The sequence below is a fragment of the Rhinatrema bivittatum genome, chromosome 1, assembly GCF_901001135.1.
Source record: "Rhinatrema bivittatum chromosome 1, aRhiBiv1.1, whole genome shotgun sequence".
NCBI classification, from domain to species: domain Eukaryota; kingdom Metazoa; phylum Chordata; class Amphibia; order Gymnophiona; family Rhinatrematidae; genus Rhinatrema; species Rhinatrema bivittatum.
The window spans coordinates 756,801,399-756,813,774 of NC_042615.1; the positions used below are offsets into that span (position 1 = coordinate 756,801,399).

A 12,376-nucleotide genomic window follows, 5' to 3' on the forward strand; every position below is an offset into this window, starting at 1 on the left:
GACAACTCAAAGGAATATACTGTAGCAATTTTCAAAAGCCCACTTACATGGGTAAAGTGCCTTTATATGTGTAAAACTCATTTTTAAGCATGTATATGCTTTTGAAAATCAGGTCCATATGATTTTCTAGTGGAATCCTTTCTTGAAGCCAACAGAACCTGAGACATATGTGGGTACAAGCATTCTTGAGATTGGTGAGAGCAAAGCCAATTCCCTTTTTGAAGAAAAAGGATTAAGATTCTCAGGGAAAGCATCTTGAACTTATTGTCTTTTAGAAACTTGTTCAAGAACCCTAGGTATAGGATATGATGGAGTCTTCATGTATTCTTTGGAATCAGGAAGTACTTGGAGTAGAATCCCCACCATCTATCCCCTGGTGAAATGGGTTCAACTGATCTGGTCTCCAAGAGGGAGAAGAGCTTCTTTTGAAACAATTCCTGATATCATGGAAGATACAATAGATTTAATTTGAATTTGAATTTATTAAAACTTATATTCTGCACTTTCATGAATTACACAAGAACATTCATAATAAAAATAGTGCATATGTATTTCTCTAATTATGATTCCAGGGAGCCACAAATCTGAAGTTACACTGGGCCGACAGTTTATGTAAAATGTCAGCCTATCTCTGATGGGAAGGTCTTCTGGCAAGGGTACAAGGATGCAGGCTATGCTCTCTATTATCCAATCAAAACCCCGTCCAAGTAGTTGAATGGGGTTCTGGCTGTGGCTTAATGGCCCACTGCCATTTCAGATAGGCACATCGGGCCTGTTGCAATTGGGACCAAGGGAGCAGAAGATAAAGTTTCCTTGTTTTCAAAAAGTGCCTTCTCTGTCCCGGCCTTAAATTGCTCCTTGAGGAGTAGGGTTGGTCTGATGTGGCATGGACAGCTGATGCAGCACTCCAGTGTTCACTGATCTGCGCTATTACTGCTTTTACCTTATCTTCGAAACAATTCTCTCCAAACCATAGCATGTCTGCAAGTTTTTTCTGGACTTATGGTTGGAGGTCTGAAACCTGCAGCCAGGCAAGTCTGCAGGCACCAATCCCCAATTTTCCTTTCCTGTTCATACTCCAGATTAGTCCAGACAAGTGGGATGTACCCAAGCCCCTCATCACTGGGTGGGATTTCCAAAGACCTGCACGCAGCACACTCTCAAAGGAGCCCTCCTGTGGGGCCCTGACATCCAAATGGTAATGTCTAGTAAAAGTGTGCAAAGAGGACCAAGTTGCTGCCCAACAAATCTCCTACGGTGACACCAGCTCCACCTGAGAGGCAGCCTGAGCCTGAGCCTAGTGGAATGCACCCACAATCCCTTAAGAATCGCCCAACCTTACAAATATAGGTCAAAACTATTGCCTCCTTCAACCAATGAGCAATCATTATCTTAGTTATCTTGCAACCCTTCCTTGATCTGAGCATCGGAATCCATTAGTCACCTTGAGATATCTTAGGAGAACCCGACGCACATCCAAAAGATGAAATTCCCTTACATGGGGAGAATCTGATATCAGGTGCAAAATCTCCAGTAACTCCATTGTCTGGCTAAGTTGAAAAGCTGATACTACCTTGGGCAAAAAGGAAGGAACTGCCTGCAACGAGACACGATTGTCGGAAATTCTCAAAAAATGCTCTCTGCACGATAAGGCTTGGAGCTCAGAAATTTGTCTCACTGAGCAAATCACTATCAGAAACACTGCCTTCAAGGTAAGGTCCTTCAAAGAAATCCTTCGGAAAGGCTCGAAAGGAAGACTACACAGTACTCGCAAAACCAAATTAAGATTCCAGGATGGACAAAACTTATGGACTGGAGGGCACAAATGCTTCGCTCCCTTAAAAAACTGTACTACGTTCGGGTGAGATGTTAAAGGGTTGCCCCTGCAACCTCCCTCTGAAGCAACCCAAGGCTGCAACCTGGACTTGGAGATAATTATAGGCTAAACCCTTTGACAAGCCCTCTTGCAAAAAGGCCAAGACTTGGGCAACGTTTGCCTGCAAGGCATCCTCGCCATGTACTCCATAGGGATGTGAATCGTTTTTGAACGATTAAAATTATCATCAGATAATTTTAAAATCATCCAAAATCGTTAGAGTGCACGATACAATACAAATGCCCCCGATTTATTGTCAGGGGCATTTGTATTGTATCGTTAAATAGGGTGCGGGAAAACCGGCACACCAAAAAAACCCTAAAACCCACCCCGAACCTTTAAAACAAATCCCCCACCCTCCCGAACCCCCCCAAAATGTTTTAAATTACCTGGGGTCCAGTGGCGGGGGGGGTCCTAACGCGATCTCCAGCTCTCTGGCCATGGCTGCGTTGAGAGAAATGGCGCCGGTGGCCCTTTGCCCTTATCATGTGACAGGGCAAAGGTAGCACCGGCGCCATTTTGAGGATTGGCAATACGGCCTGCGTGCAGGAGGTCGCTCCCCGACCCCCACTGGACTTTTGGCAAGTCTTGTGGGGGTCAGGAGGCCCCCCCAAGCTGGCCAAAAGTCCCTGGGGGTCCAGGGCGATCTTCTGGATGCGTGACGTCGGGAACCAGGAACCAAAATGGCACCGGCTACCTTTGCCCTGTCACATAAGGGCAAAGGGCCACCGGCGCCATTTCTCTCAACACAGCCGTGGCCAGAGAGAGGGAGATCGCGTCGGGACCCCCCCCACTGGACCCCAGGTAATTTAAAACATTTGGGGGGGGGGTTCGGGAGGGTGGGGGATTTGTTTTAAAGGTTTGGGGTGGGTTTTAGGGTTTTTTGGTGTGCCGGTTTTCCCGCCCTCCCCCGATTTACGATTTTTAACGATTTTTTTTTAAAAAAAAAAACAACACGACGATAAGATTTCCCTCCCCCCCCAGCCAAAATCGATTGGTAAGACGATCAATCACACGATTCACACCCCTAGTACTCCACACCAAGACTCAAACACCCTCCAAACTCTGATATATGCAAAAGAAGTGGAGGATCTATCCTGAAGAAAAGTAGGAATCACCGGCTCAGAATATCCCTTCAAGTGTAAATGTAGTCTCTCAAAAGCCAGGCAGCTAGACAGAAGAGATCCGCTTGTTCTGACAAGATGGGTCCCTGACGCAGCACTCCTCTTAGGTGGCTTAACCGAAGAGGACAGTCTACCGCTAGCTGAACTAGGTCCGCAAACCACAGAAAGTGCGGCCACTCTGGTGCTACCAGGATCACTCGTCCCTGATGCTGCTCAATGCAACGCAACATCTGACCTAAGAGCGGCCACGGACGAAAGTCATATAGCAGAAGCCTCTATGGCCATGACTGAACTAGAGCATCAATCCCTGCAGAGCCAAACTCCTTTTGGCAACTGAAAAACTTGGTGGCTTTGGCATTCTTCCACGTTGCCAAGAGATCAAACTGGGGCTCACCCCACCTGCGTCAAATGAGCATAAAGGCCTCTGCTGTCAGCTCCCATTCTCCCGGGTCCAGCTATTGTCTGCTGAGATAATCCATCTGCCCATTGTTCACGCCTGCCATGTGAGAGGCTGCAAGTGCTGCTAGATGAAGTTCCACCCAGATAAAGAGTTCGTGAATCCCCTGAGCCACCAAGCGACTCTTCATTCCGCCCTGTCGATTGATATAGGCCACCGTCATCACAGTGTCTGAGAATACACCTACTGCCCATTCCTTAATCCGAGGCAGAAATAGCAGCACCACCCTCTGGACGGCTCTTGTTTCCAGATCGTTGATGGACCATAATCACTTCTTTAAATTCTTGCTTTAGTCAGTACTGACCACTCGCCCTCATCTCAGATATGGACTATATGCTAAGGTATGTATCCCGGTGTTATGAAGAATTTTGCCCTTATATACAGTCTGTATGTACTTATGAATTTCATCTTTGTTTTAATTTTAGTGGTTGAAATTATACACTTTACTAGTTCCTCCCGATGCAGCTTTGGGCGAAACAAGAGTCCGTTTTGGGGGACCTTGTTGACAACTGTTTCACATTGTAATGAGCTTTGGATGAGCCATATTGAACTTAAAGAGAAATAAAGAAAAACCAAGATTTTTGGACTGTATACCTACTTTGCATCTCCCCTTTTTTGTGTGGATAATTTTTGGAGTGCTGGTTTTGTCTCCCATATGCTTGTCTGATCTAGGCTATGAACAGGAACAAACATTTCTTTTATGGTAATCCTTCGTTCTAATAGGTATTGCTGAGTAACACTCTAATGAAGCGACAAAATGCTGGAACATAATTATAATGTTGTATAATGATGCTAATGAAGCTTTTGCATATATAAGATATGCTAATAGGAAATGTGTGACACTAAAAGGATATTTATTCTGCATAAGATGTGCCATGCCTAATGTGTAGTAGATAGTCACAAGAGTCCCTAATATCTCTTGTTTCTCTTCTTCAGATTCTGTTGCAAGAACTGTATTCAGCAGGATATCCTTTGCAGATTCAGCATGTGCTCTGGCCTGCGCAGGAAGACCTAGGGAGAGGAAATAAAAAAAAGAACAATCTTCACTATCCTGTCTTAAATGAATAAGACCAGAAGCAGAAAGCAGACATGATAAACAATGCTGTGAAAAAATCAGGGAAGATAACTTTAAAAGTTGTGCATGCGTGCCCATAAACTCATATGAGTGCATTGCTTGAACTTTCATGTATTTTGTATCATGTGTACAAATGTATGCACACAACACAAAATATGCGTAAGTTTCATACACGTTTTGAGCGTGCACCTGTGCAGAAATGTATGGGTTCGGTGCACATGCGCATGTATATGTATATTCATGAGCATGTGCATACTTCTACAAGGGTAGCACTTCCAGTTCTTCAGGGGTGTGGAGACTGACAATACCTGCACCAGCCTAATTTTACTGCCAGGGGGAAGTCGCCCATCTGGTGTCCAAGGTGTTGTATAATGAGGTCTTCCTTTTCCCAATCCCTGGCCAGAGGAAGAACATGTGAGAGAGATTTGGCGGGCCTGCAACGGGAATTTAATCATGGGCATCCAACCCACATGGGTATTTTTGTAGCGTTTTTAGGAACTTGAAGGCTAGCACTTAGTTTTTAATTTGTTTATTTTACTTAATGTTACTTAATTTACTTACTGCTTTTCTTTTATACATTATTGTGTAAATTGTCTTAATGATTTTTAGTACTAATTTATTATTTTACAGATTATTTTATTTCCATTATTCTTATTTGTACACCGTTGTGATGGCATGTTCCAAATGACGGTATAGAAAAGTGTATAAATAAATAAAATAAATAAATAAGAAGAATGTGGGTAGTGGTGGGGGGCCATGAGGGGGAGAACGAAGGGGTGGGGGTAGGTATTGTTGTGCAAGGGGAGGCTCAAAGTGGTCAGTATTTAGTGCTAGAGTAAATAAGTATTTATTGGAAGTGGACCCCTGTGCTGCACTGTGGTTGGCACAACCTAGAGAGTGAGCCACTTAGGTCAACACTGGCACCAGGCAGATAAACCCTGGGACAGGATTGGACTAGAGCTTCACCTGTACCAGCCCCTTTCCCCACAGGTTGAGCCCTTGGGTTCTGGGGGCCAGCAGGACTTAGGTAAGAGTGCCTCAGGGTAAGGCAAGATGGAGAGTCTGGGGGTCAGGCTGGGTGAGGGCAGGCAGGAAACGAGAGTGGTAAATGTCCAAGCTAGGGTCAATAGCAGGTGGCGGGCAAGAATGATCAATGTCCAGGCTAAGGTCAGAAGCAGGCTGTAGGCGTAACATAGTTAGGGACCAGGCAAGGGTCAGATCCAGTCTGAGGGAAGGCAGGAGCACAGGGAGGTGGACTGACGAGATGAGAATGCTGGATGTGACAAGACAGACTTGAGTGACAAGGCAGGACAGGATGGACAAGGAAAGGCAGAGCAGATAGAGAAATCAAAGCAGGGCGGGCTGGAGAGCTAAGGCAAAGCAAGGCTGGTCTGGAAAGAAGAGGCAAGGCAAGGAAAGCAAAGAAAAAAAGGTGGCCAATGTAACCCCGATATTTAAAAAGGGCTCCAGGGCTGATCGGAGAAACTATAGACTGATGAGCCTGACTTCAGTGCCAGGAAAAATCATGGAAACTGTTATAAAGAATAAAATCACAAAACATTTAGATAGGATAGACATGGTTTAATGGACACAACCAGCATGGATTTCCCCAGGGGAAGTCTTGCCTCACAAATCTCCCTCATTTTTTTGAAGGGGTGAATAAATATGTGAACTAGTAGATGTGGTGTATTTGGATTTTCATAAGGTGGTCAATAAAGTCCCTCATAAGAGGCTTCTAAGAAAACTAAAGTCATGGGATAGGAGGTGATGTCCTTTTGTGGATTACAAACTGGTTAAAAAACAAGAAACAGAGAGTAGGATTAAATGGTCTGTTGAAATGGAAAAAGGTAAACAGTGGAGTGCCTCAGGGATCTGTACTTGGACCTGTGCTTTTTAATATTTATTTAAAATCTTTTCTATACCGTCGTTAAGCTAGACGCCGTCACAATGGTTCACAATAAAGCACATAATTTCATGTTGCTTAAATGTGTTAAATTATATCAACTAAACAGGTGCCATCACCCTGTCTGATTACCTTCCGAAAAAAACTCAAGACTTGGCTTTTCGTCCAAGCCTTCCCTTAAGCCTAACATTGCAACAGTTCTTTCATTTAGCCCAATAGACTAAATGTCTGACCCAACCACTGTATATTCATACGTTCTCATTCTCCAGTTTTTTCTGTCCTTTATTTCCTGGCTACACTAGCCCCCAAGTTCATTCTCCCTTTTATTTGTAACTGCGCTTCGGCTTTCCTGTTATATGGTTATGTTTCAGTTAATCCCTAAGTTCGATGTAAACCGGCCTGATATGAAGCTTGTCATGAAGTTCGGTATAGAAAAATGTTAAATAAATAAATAAATAAAAATACTGTAACATAGTTTCATATTAATATATTTATAAATGATCTGGAAAGGGGTACAACAAGTGAGATGATCAGATTTGCAGATGACACAAAATTATGCAGAGTAGTTAAATCTCCAGCAAATTGTGATAAATTGCAGGGGGACTTTGTGAAACTGGAAGATTGGGCTTCCAAATGGCAGATGAAATTTAATGTGGACAAGTGCAAGTTGATGCATATAGTAGTCCTGGGGGCATTCTGCGCTACTGCGGAATGCAGAATTTGCACAGAATATCCCCCCTGCGGAGAATTGCCAAATTGTGTGCAGAAAATGTCAGAGGAGACCCTGACATGCCACAAACAGAGCACGTGCCTTTCGCAGTGAAGATGAAGGCTCTGGCACATTCGCAGTGAAGATGAAGGCCCTGGCATGCCCTGAACGGAGTGCACACGCCATTCGCTGCAAAGATGAAGGCCCCGGTGAGAGTGAATGGGTGAAGAGAGGTGTGTGTATGTGTGTGAGGAGGGGAGGGGAAGGTGAGAGAGAGCAGGGGAGGTGAGAGAGCAGGGGAGGTGAGAGAGCAGGGGAGGTGAGAGAGCAGGGAGGTGTGAAAGAGACCAGTGAGGGTAAGCAGGGGGGGTCTGTGTGAGAGAGAGAGAGAGCAGGGGATGTGAGAGAGAGCAGGGGGGTGCTTGAATATGGGTGCCAGAGAAAGAGAGCCTACATGAGGAGACTGTGAAGGAGTGTGTGTGTGTGTGTGTGTGTGTGTGTGAGAGATTGGGAACTGGTGTGTATGAAAAAGGGATCGTGTGTTTGTGAGGGTGCTAGCCTGTATGAAGGGATTGTGTATGTATGAGAGAGAGCCTGTGTGAAGGAGTGCGTGAGAAGAAACATAGGTAGCCTGTGTGAGGGTGTATGTGTGAGAGAGAAAGGGAGCTTGTGGTTGTGCATGCAAGAAAAAGGGACCCTGTATGAGGGGATGTGTGTGTGCGAGAGAGTGAGGGACCCTGTATGAGGGTGTGTGTATGTGAAACAGGATGCTGGGCTTGATGGACCCTTGGTCTGACCCAGCATGGCAATTTCTTATGTTCTTATGTCATAATACCTCTTCATTGCTCCTAGGTGAGACTGCACCTTGAATATTGTGTTCAATTCTGGTCGCCACATCTAAAAAAAATGTTGAGATTACTTACCTGATAATCTCCTTTTCCTTAGTGTATGCAGATGGACTCAAAACAAATGGGTATTGTGTGCTCGTGCTAGCAGTTGGAGACGGATCTGACGTCAGCACGGGTACATATACCCCCACAGGAAGTGTAGCAAATCAGTAATCTTCCTTGCAAAAGCTTTTATGGATATATGTGTAACTGACCAATCGATTAATCAACAGGATTACCCTGACCAATTGATTGTAGCTGGAGACCGCCAGTGTACTCAGCCGGAAGGCGTCGACACCCGGCAGGGTGGATGCCCTATACAAGAAACATGTCTTACCATGAGTCGGCGAATCCCCATGTATACCGGCAGCCGGGCGGGATGCTGAGTCCATCTGCATACACTAAGGAAAAGGAGATTATCAGGTAAGTAATCTCAACATTTCCTAGCGTGTAGCAGATGGACTCAAAACAAATGGGATGTACAAAAGCTACTCCCGGACTGGGCGGGAGGCTGCCTGAGGACCGTGTAGGATTGCCCTCGCAAATGCTGTGTCCTCCCTGGCCTGGACGTCCAGACGGTAGAATCTGGAGAAGGTATGGAGGGAGGACCATGTCGCCGCTTTACATATCTCTGCAGGCGACAGCATCTTAGTTTCTGCCCAAGAGGCCGCTTGCGCTCTGGTAGAATGAGCCTTGACCTATAGAGGCGGTGATTTTCCTGCCTCTACGTAGGCTGCCTTGATAACTTCTTTAATCCAGCGGGCGATGGTCAGCCGTGAGGCCGCTTCCCCTTGCTTCTTCCCGCTGTGCATGACGAACAAGTGGTCCGTCTTTCGTACTGCTTCTGACATTTCCAGGTATCTGGATAGCAGTCTGCCGATGTCGAGATGACGTAGTATTCGACCTTCTTCCGATTTCTTCAAACCTTCCGTGGTAGGCAAGGATATGGTTGAGGTGAAAGTGTGAAACCACTTTGGGTAAAAAGGATGGAACTGTGCGAAGATGGATAGCCTCTGGAGTGATTCTGAGAAATGGATCACGGCAGGACAGTGCTTGTAGCTCTGAGATGCGGCGTGCTGAACATATGGCCAGCAAGAACACCATCTTCAAGGTTAACAAACGGAGAGACAGGCCTCGAAGGGGACTGAAGGTGGATCCCGCTAGAAACTCCAATACTAGGTTGAGGTTCCACAAGGGCACTGGCCACTTCAGTGGCGGGCGAATGTGTTTGACTCCTTTCAGGAAACGGGAAACATCTGGGTGTTTGGCAATGGAGTTGCCGTCACGCCTGGGACCGTAGCAAGACAGCGCTGCTACCTGTACCTTGATGGAGATGAGGGACAGACCCTTCTGAAGTCCATCTTGCAGGAAGTCCAAGATGAGAGGAATCTTAGCGGCATGTGAATTGGTGCTGTGAGAGTCGCACCAGGCTTCAAAAACTCTCCAGATCCTGATATATGTCAGTGATGTGGAGAACTTGCGTGCTCGGAGGAGTGTATCTATTACCGGCTCCGAGTATCCCCTTTTCTTCAGTCTAGCCCTCTCAATGGCCAGACCGTAAGAGAATTGAGCTGGATCCTCGTGGAGGATGGGACCTTGCTGCAGCAGGTCCCTGTGTGGAGGCAGGCATAGAGGATTCCCTGCCAGTAGTCTTCTCATGTCTGCGTACCAGGGTCTTCTTGGCCAGTCCGAGGCCACTAGAAGAACTAGGCCTCTGTGTCGCTGAATCCTGTGTACAATGGCGCCCAGCAGGGGCCACGGGGGAAAGGCGTATAGCAGGATCCCCTGAGGCCATGGTTATACCAGGGCATCGATCCCCTGGGCCCGAGGATCCCGCCTGCGGCTGAAATATCTGGGAACTTGAGCGTTGGACCTGCCCGCTAATAGGTCCATGGCTGGCATCCCCCATCGATCCACAATTATCTGAAAAACTGTGGGTGACAGCTGCCACTCCCCCCGGGTTTAAGCTTTCTCTGCTGAGGAAGTCTGCCGTCGTGTTGTCCTTCCCGGCAATGTGGATGGCGGAGATGTCCTGAAGATTGGCTTCTGCCCAAATCATCAGGGGAGTTATTTCTAGGGACACTTTTTGGCTTCTGGTTCTGCCCTGTCGATTGATGTATGCCACTGTGGTGGCGTTGTCTGACATCACTCTGACCGCTCTGTCGCAAAGTCTGTGGGCAAATCACAGGCACGCAAGCCCGACTGCCCGTGCCTCTAGTCTGTTGATGTTCCACCTTGACTCTTCTCTGGTCCACCGCCCTTGGGCGGTGAGTTCCTTGCAGTGTGCTCCCCATCCGTTCAGGCTGGCATCTGTGGTGAGCAGAATCCAGGTTGGGGAGGACATTCTTGACCCCCGGCTTATGTGGCCGGGCTGTAACCACCACCATAGCTGATTCCGCACTCTGGCCGGCAAAGGTAGGTGTATGGTGTAGTTCCGCGATCGTGGACTCCATCGAGATAGAAGGGCGCGTTGCAATGGTCTCATATGAGCCCGCGCCCAAGGCACCACTTCCAGAATGGATGCCATGAGGCCGAGGACTTGTAGGTAATCCCGAGCTGTGGGCCGGCTGGCGCTCAGCAGGACCTGCAGATGATTCCGGAGCTTTGACCGTCTCTTGGAGGTCAGGCTGACCTTGTCGTTTTGGGTGTCGAATTGGACCCCTCGATATTCCAGCGACTGGGATGGCTGTAGGGAACTCTTCTTTATGTTGACTACCCATCCTAGGCTTTCCAGAAGAGCTATAACCCTGTTGGTTGCCCGGTGACTTTGCCCTGATCAGCCAATCGTCCAGGTAGGGATGGACGAGAATTCCTTCCTTCCTGAGTGCTGCCGCCACTACTACTATGACCTTGGTAAAGATCCGCGGCGCGGTGGCTAACCCGAAGGGTAAAGCTCGGAACTGGAAGTGCTGATTCAGGACTTTGAAGCGCAAATAGCGCTGATGATCCCGATGGATTGGGATATGCAAGTAGGCTTCCGACAGATCTAGGGAGGTGAGAAACTCCCCTGGCTGTACTGAATTCTTGACAGACCGCAGAGTTTCCATGCGAAAGCTGGGGACCCGTAGGTGTCGATTGACTGACTTGAGGTCCAGGACGGGCCTGAAAGTGCCCTCCTTCTTGGGTACTATGAAATAAATGGAATAATGCCCAGAATTTCTCTCTCCTGCAGGTACTGGGATTATGGCTCTTAGGGCCAGGAGCCTCTGTAAGGTCACTTCTAGTGCCGCTTTCTTGATCGGTGAACAAGGAGATTCCACAAACTTGTTCGGTGGAAGCTGAAGAAAATCCAGGTAGTATCCTTCCCGAATGATGGCGAGGACCCACTGGTCCGAAGTGATCTCGACCCACCTGCGGTAGAAGAGGGTTAGCCTGCCCCCTATGGCTGCTACCCTCGGATGGGTCGGCTGATTGTCATTGTGGGTTACGGCCGGGGCCAGAACCCAGGCCGGTTCTCTTCTTGGTGTGCTTAGTCCGAAAGGGCTGGTTCCTGGCTTGAGAACGAGGTGCTTGATAGCGAGTCCTGTAGGGGTTGAAGCGCTGCGAGTTTCTACCTCTGGATGGTCTAGAAACAGAACGCTGGCTCCTCCTTGACCTGTCTTCTGGTAGACGGGGCAATGGAGAGGCACCCCATTTAGTAGCCCAGTTCTAGAGGTCGCTGCCGAACAGTAGGAAACCCTTAAGGGCATTCTTGTGAGTCGTGTCTTGGAGGACGAGTCGGCCGCCCAATTGCATAGCCAAAGCTGTCTCCTGGCTGCCACTGAGGACGACACTCCCTTGGTTGCCGTACGGACGAGGTCGGAGGCTGCGTCGGTGAGAAATGCGAGAGCTGATTCCATGTCTTCTCCCGGGGTGTTGTTTCTTGCCTGTGATAAACAGGAATGCGTCACCACGGTGCAGCAAGTCGCGATTCGAAGGGACATGGCTGCTACCTCAAAGGCTTGTTTCACAATGGTGTCCATGCGTCGGTCATGCGTATCCTTGAGGGCCGCTCCCCCCTCCACCGGAATGGTGGTGCGCTTCACAATTGCGTTAACTATGGCGTCTACCCTGGGGCACGCCAGCAGCTCCTTGGACGCCGGATCCAGAGGGTACATGCCAGACAAGGCCCGACCCCCTTTGAATGAGGCCTCCGGTGCCTTCCATTCCAGCTCGATTAGCTGCTGTGCTGCTTGTAGGAGGGGAAAGTGGTGAGCCGTTTGGCGCAGGCCCTCTAGCAGGGGGTTCTTTACAGGGTCCCCTGGGGCGTCCTGGCCCAGAATGGCCAGCTACGATAAGCATTGTGAGACCAGGCCTGGAAGATCTTCTTTCTGAAAGAAGCGTCTCATGGTCCGATATGGTTCCA

General features: G+C 48.0%; 1 protein-coding gene across 1 annotated transcript in view; it reads right to left on the bottom strand.

The window, feature by feature from the left end:
- The window catches only part of TTC23L (tetratricopeptide repeat domain 23 like), a 114,128-nt gene that overhangs the window by 80,466 nt on the left and 21,286 nt on the right, over window positions 1-12,376 (bottom strand). Inside the window, exon 5 of the mRNA XM_029579026.1 lies at window positions 4,312-4,468. Within this exon, the coding sequence (XP_029434886.1) occupies window positions 4,312-4,468 (157 nt within the window). The remainder of the gene's footprint in view (window positions 1-4,311; window positions 4,469-12,376) is intronic.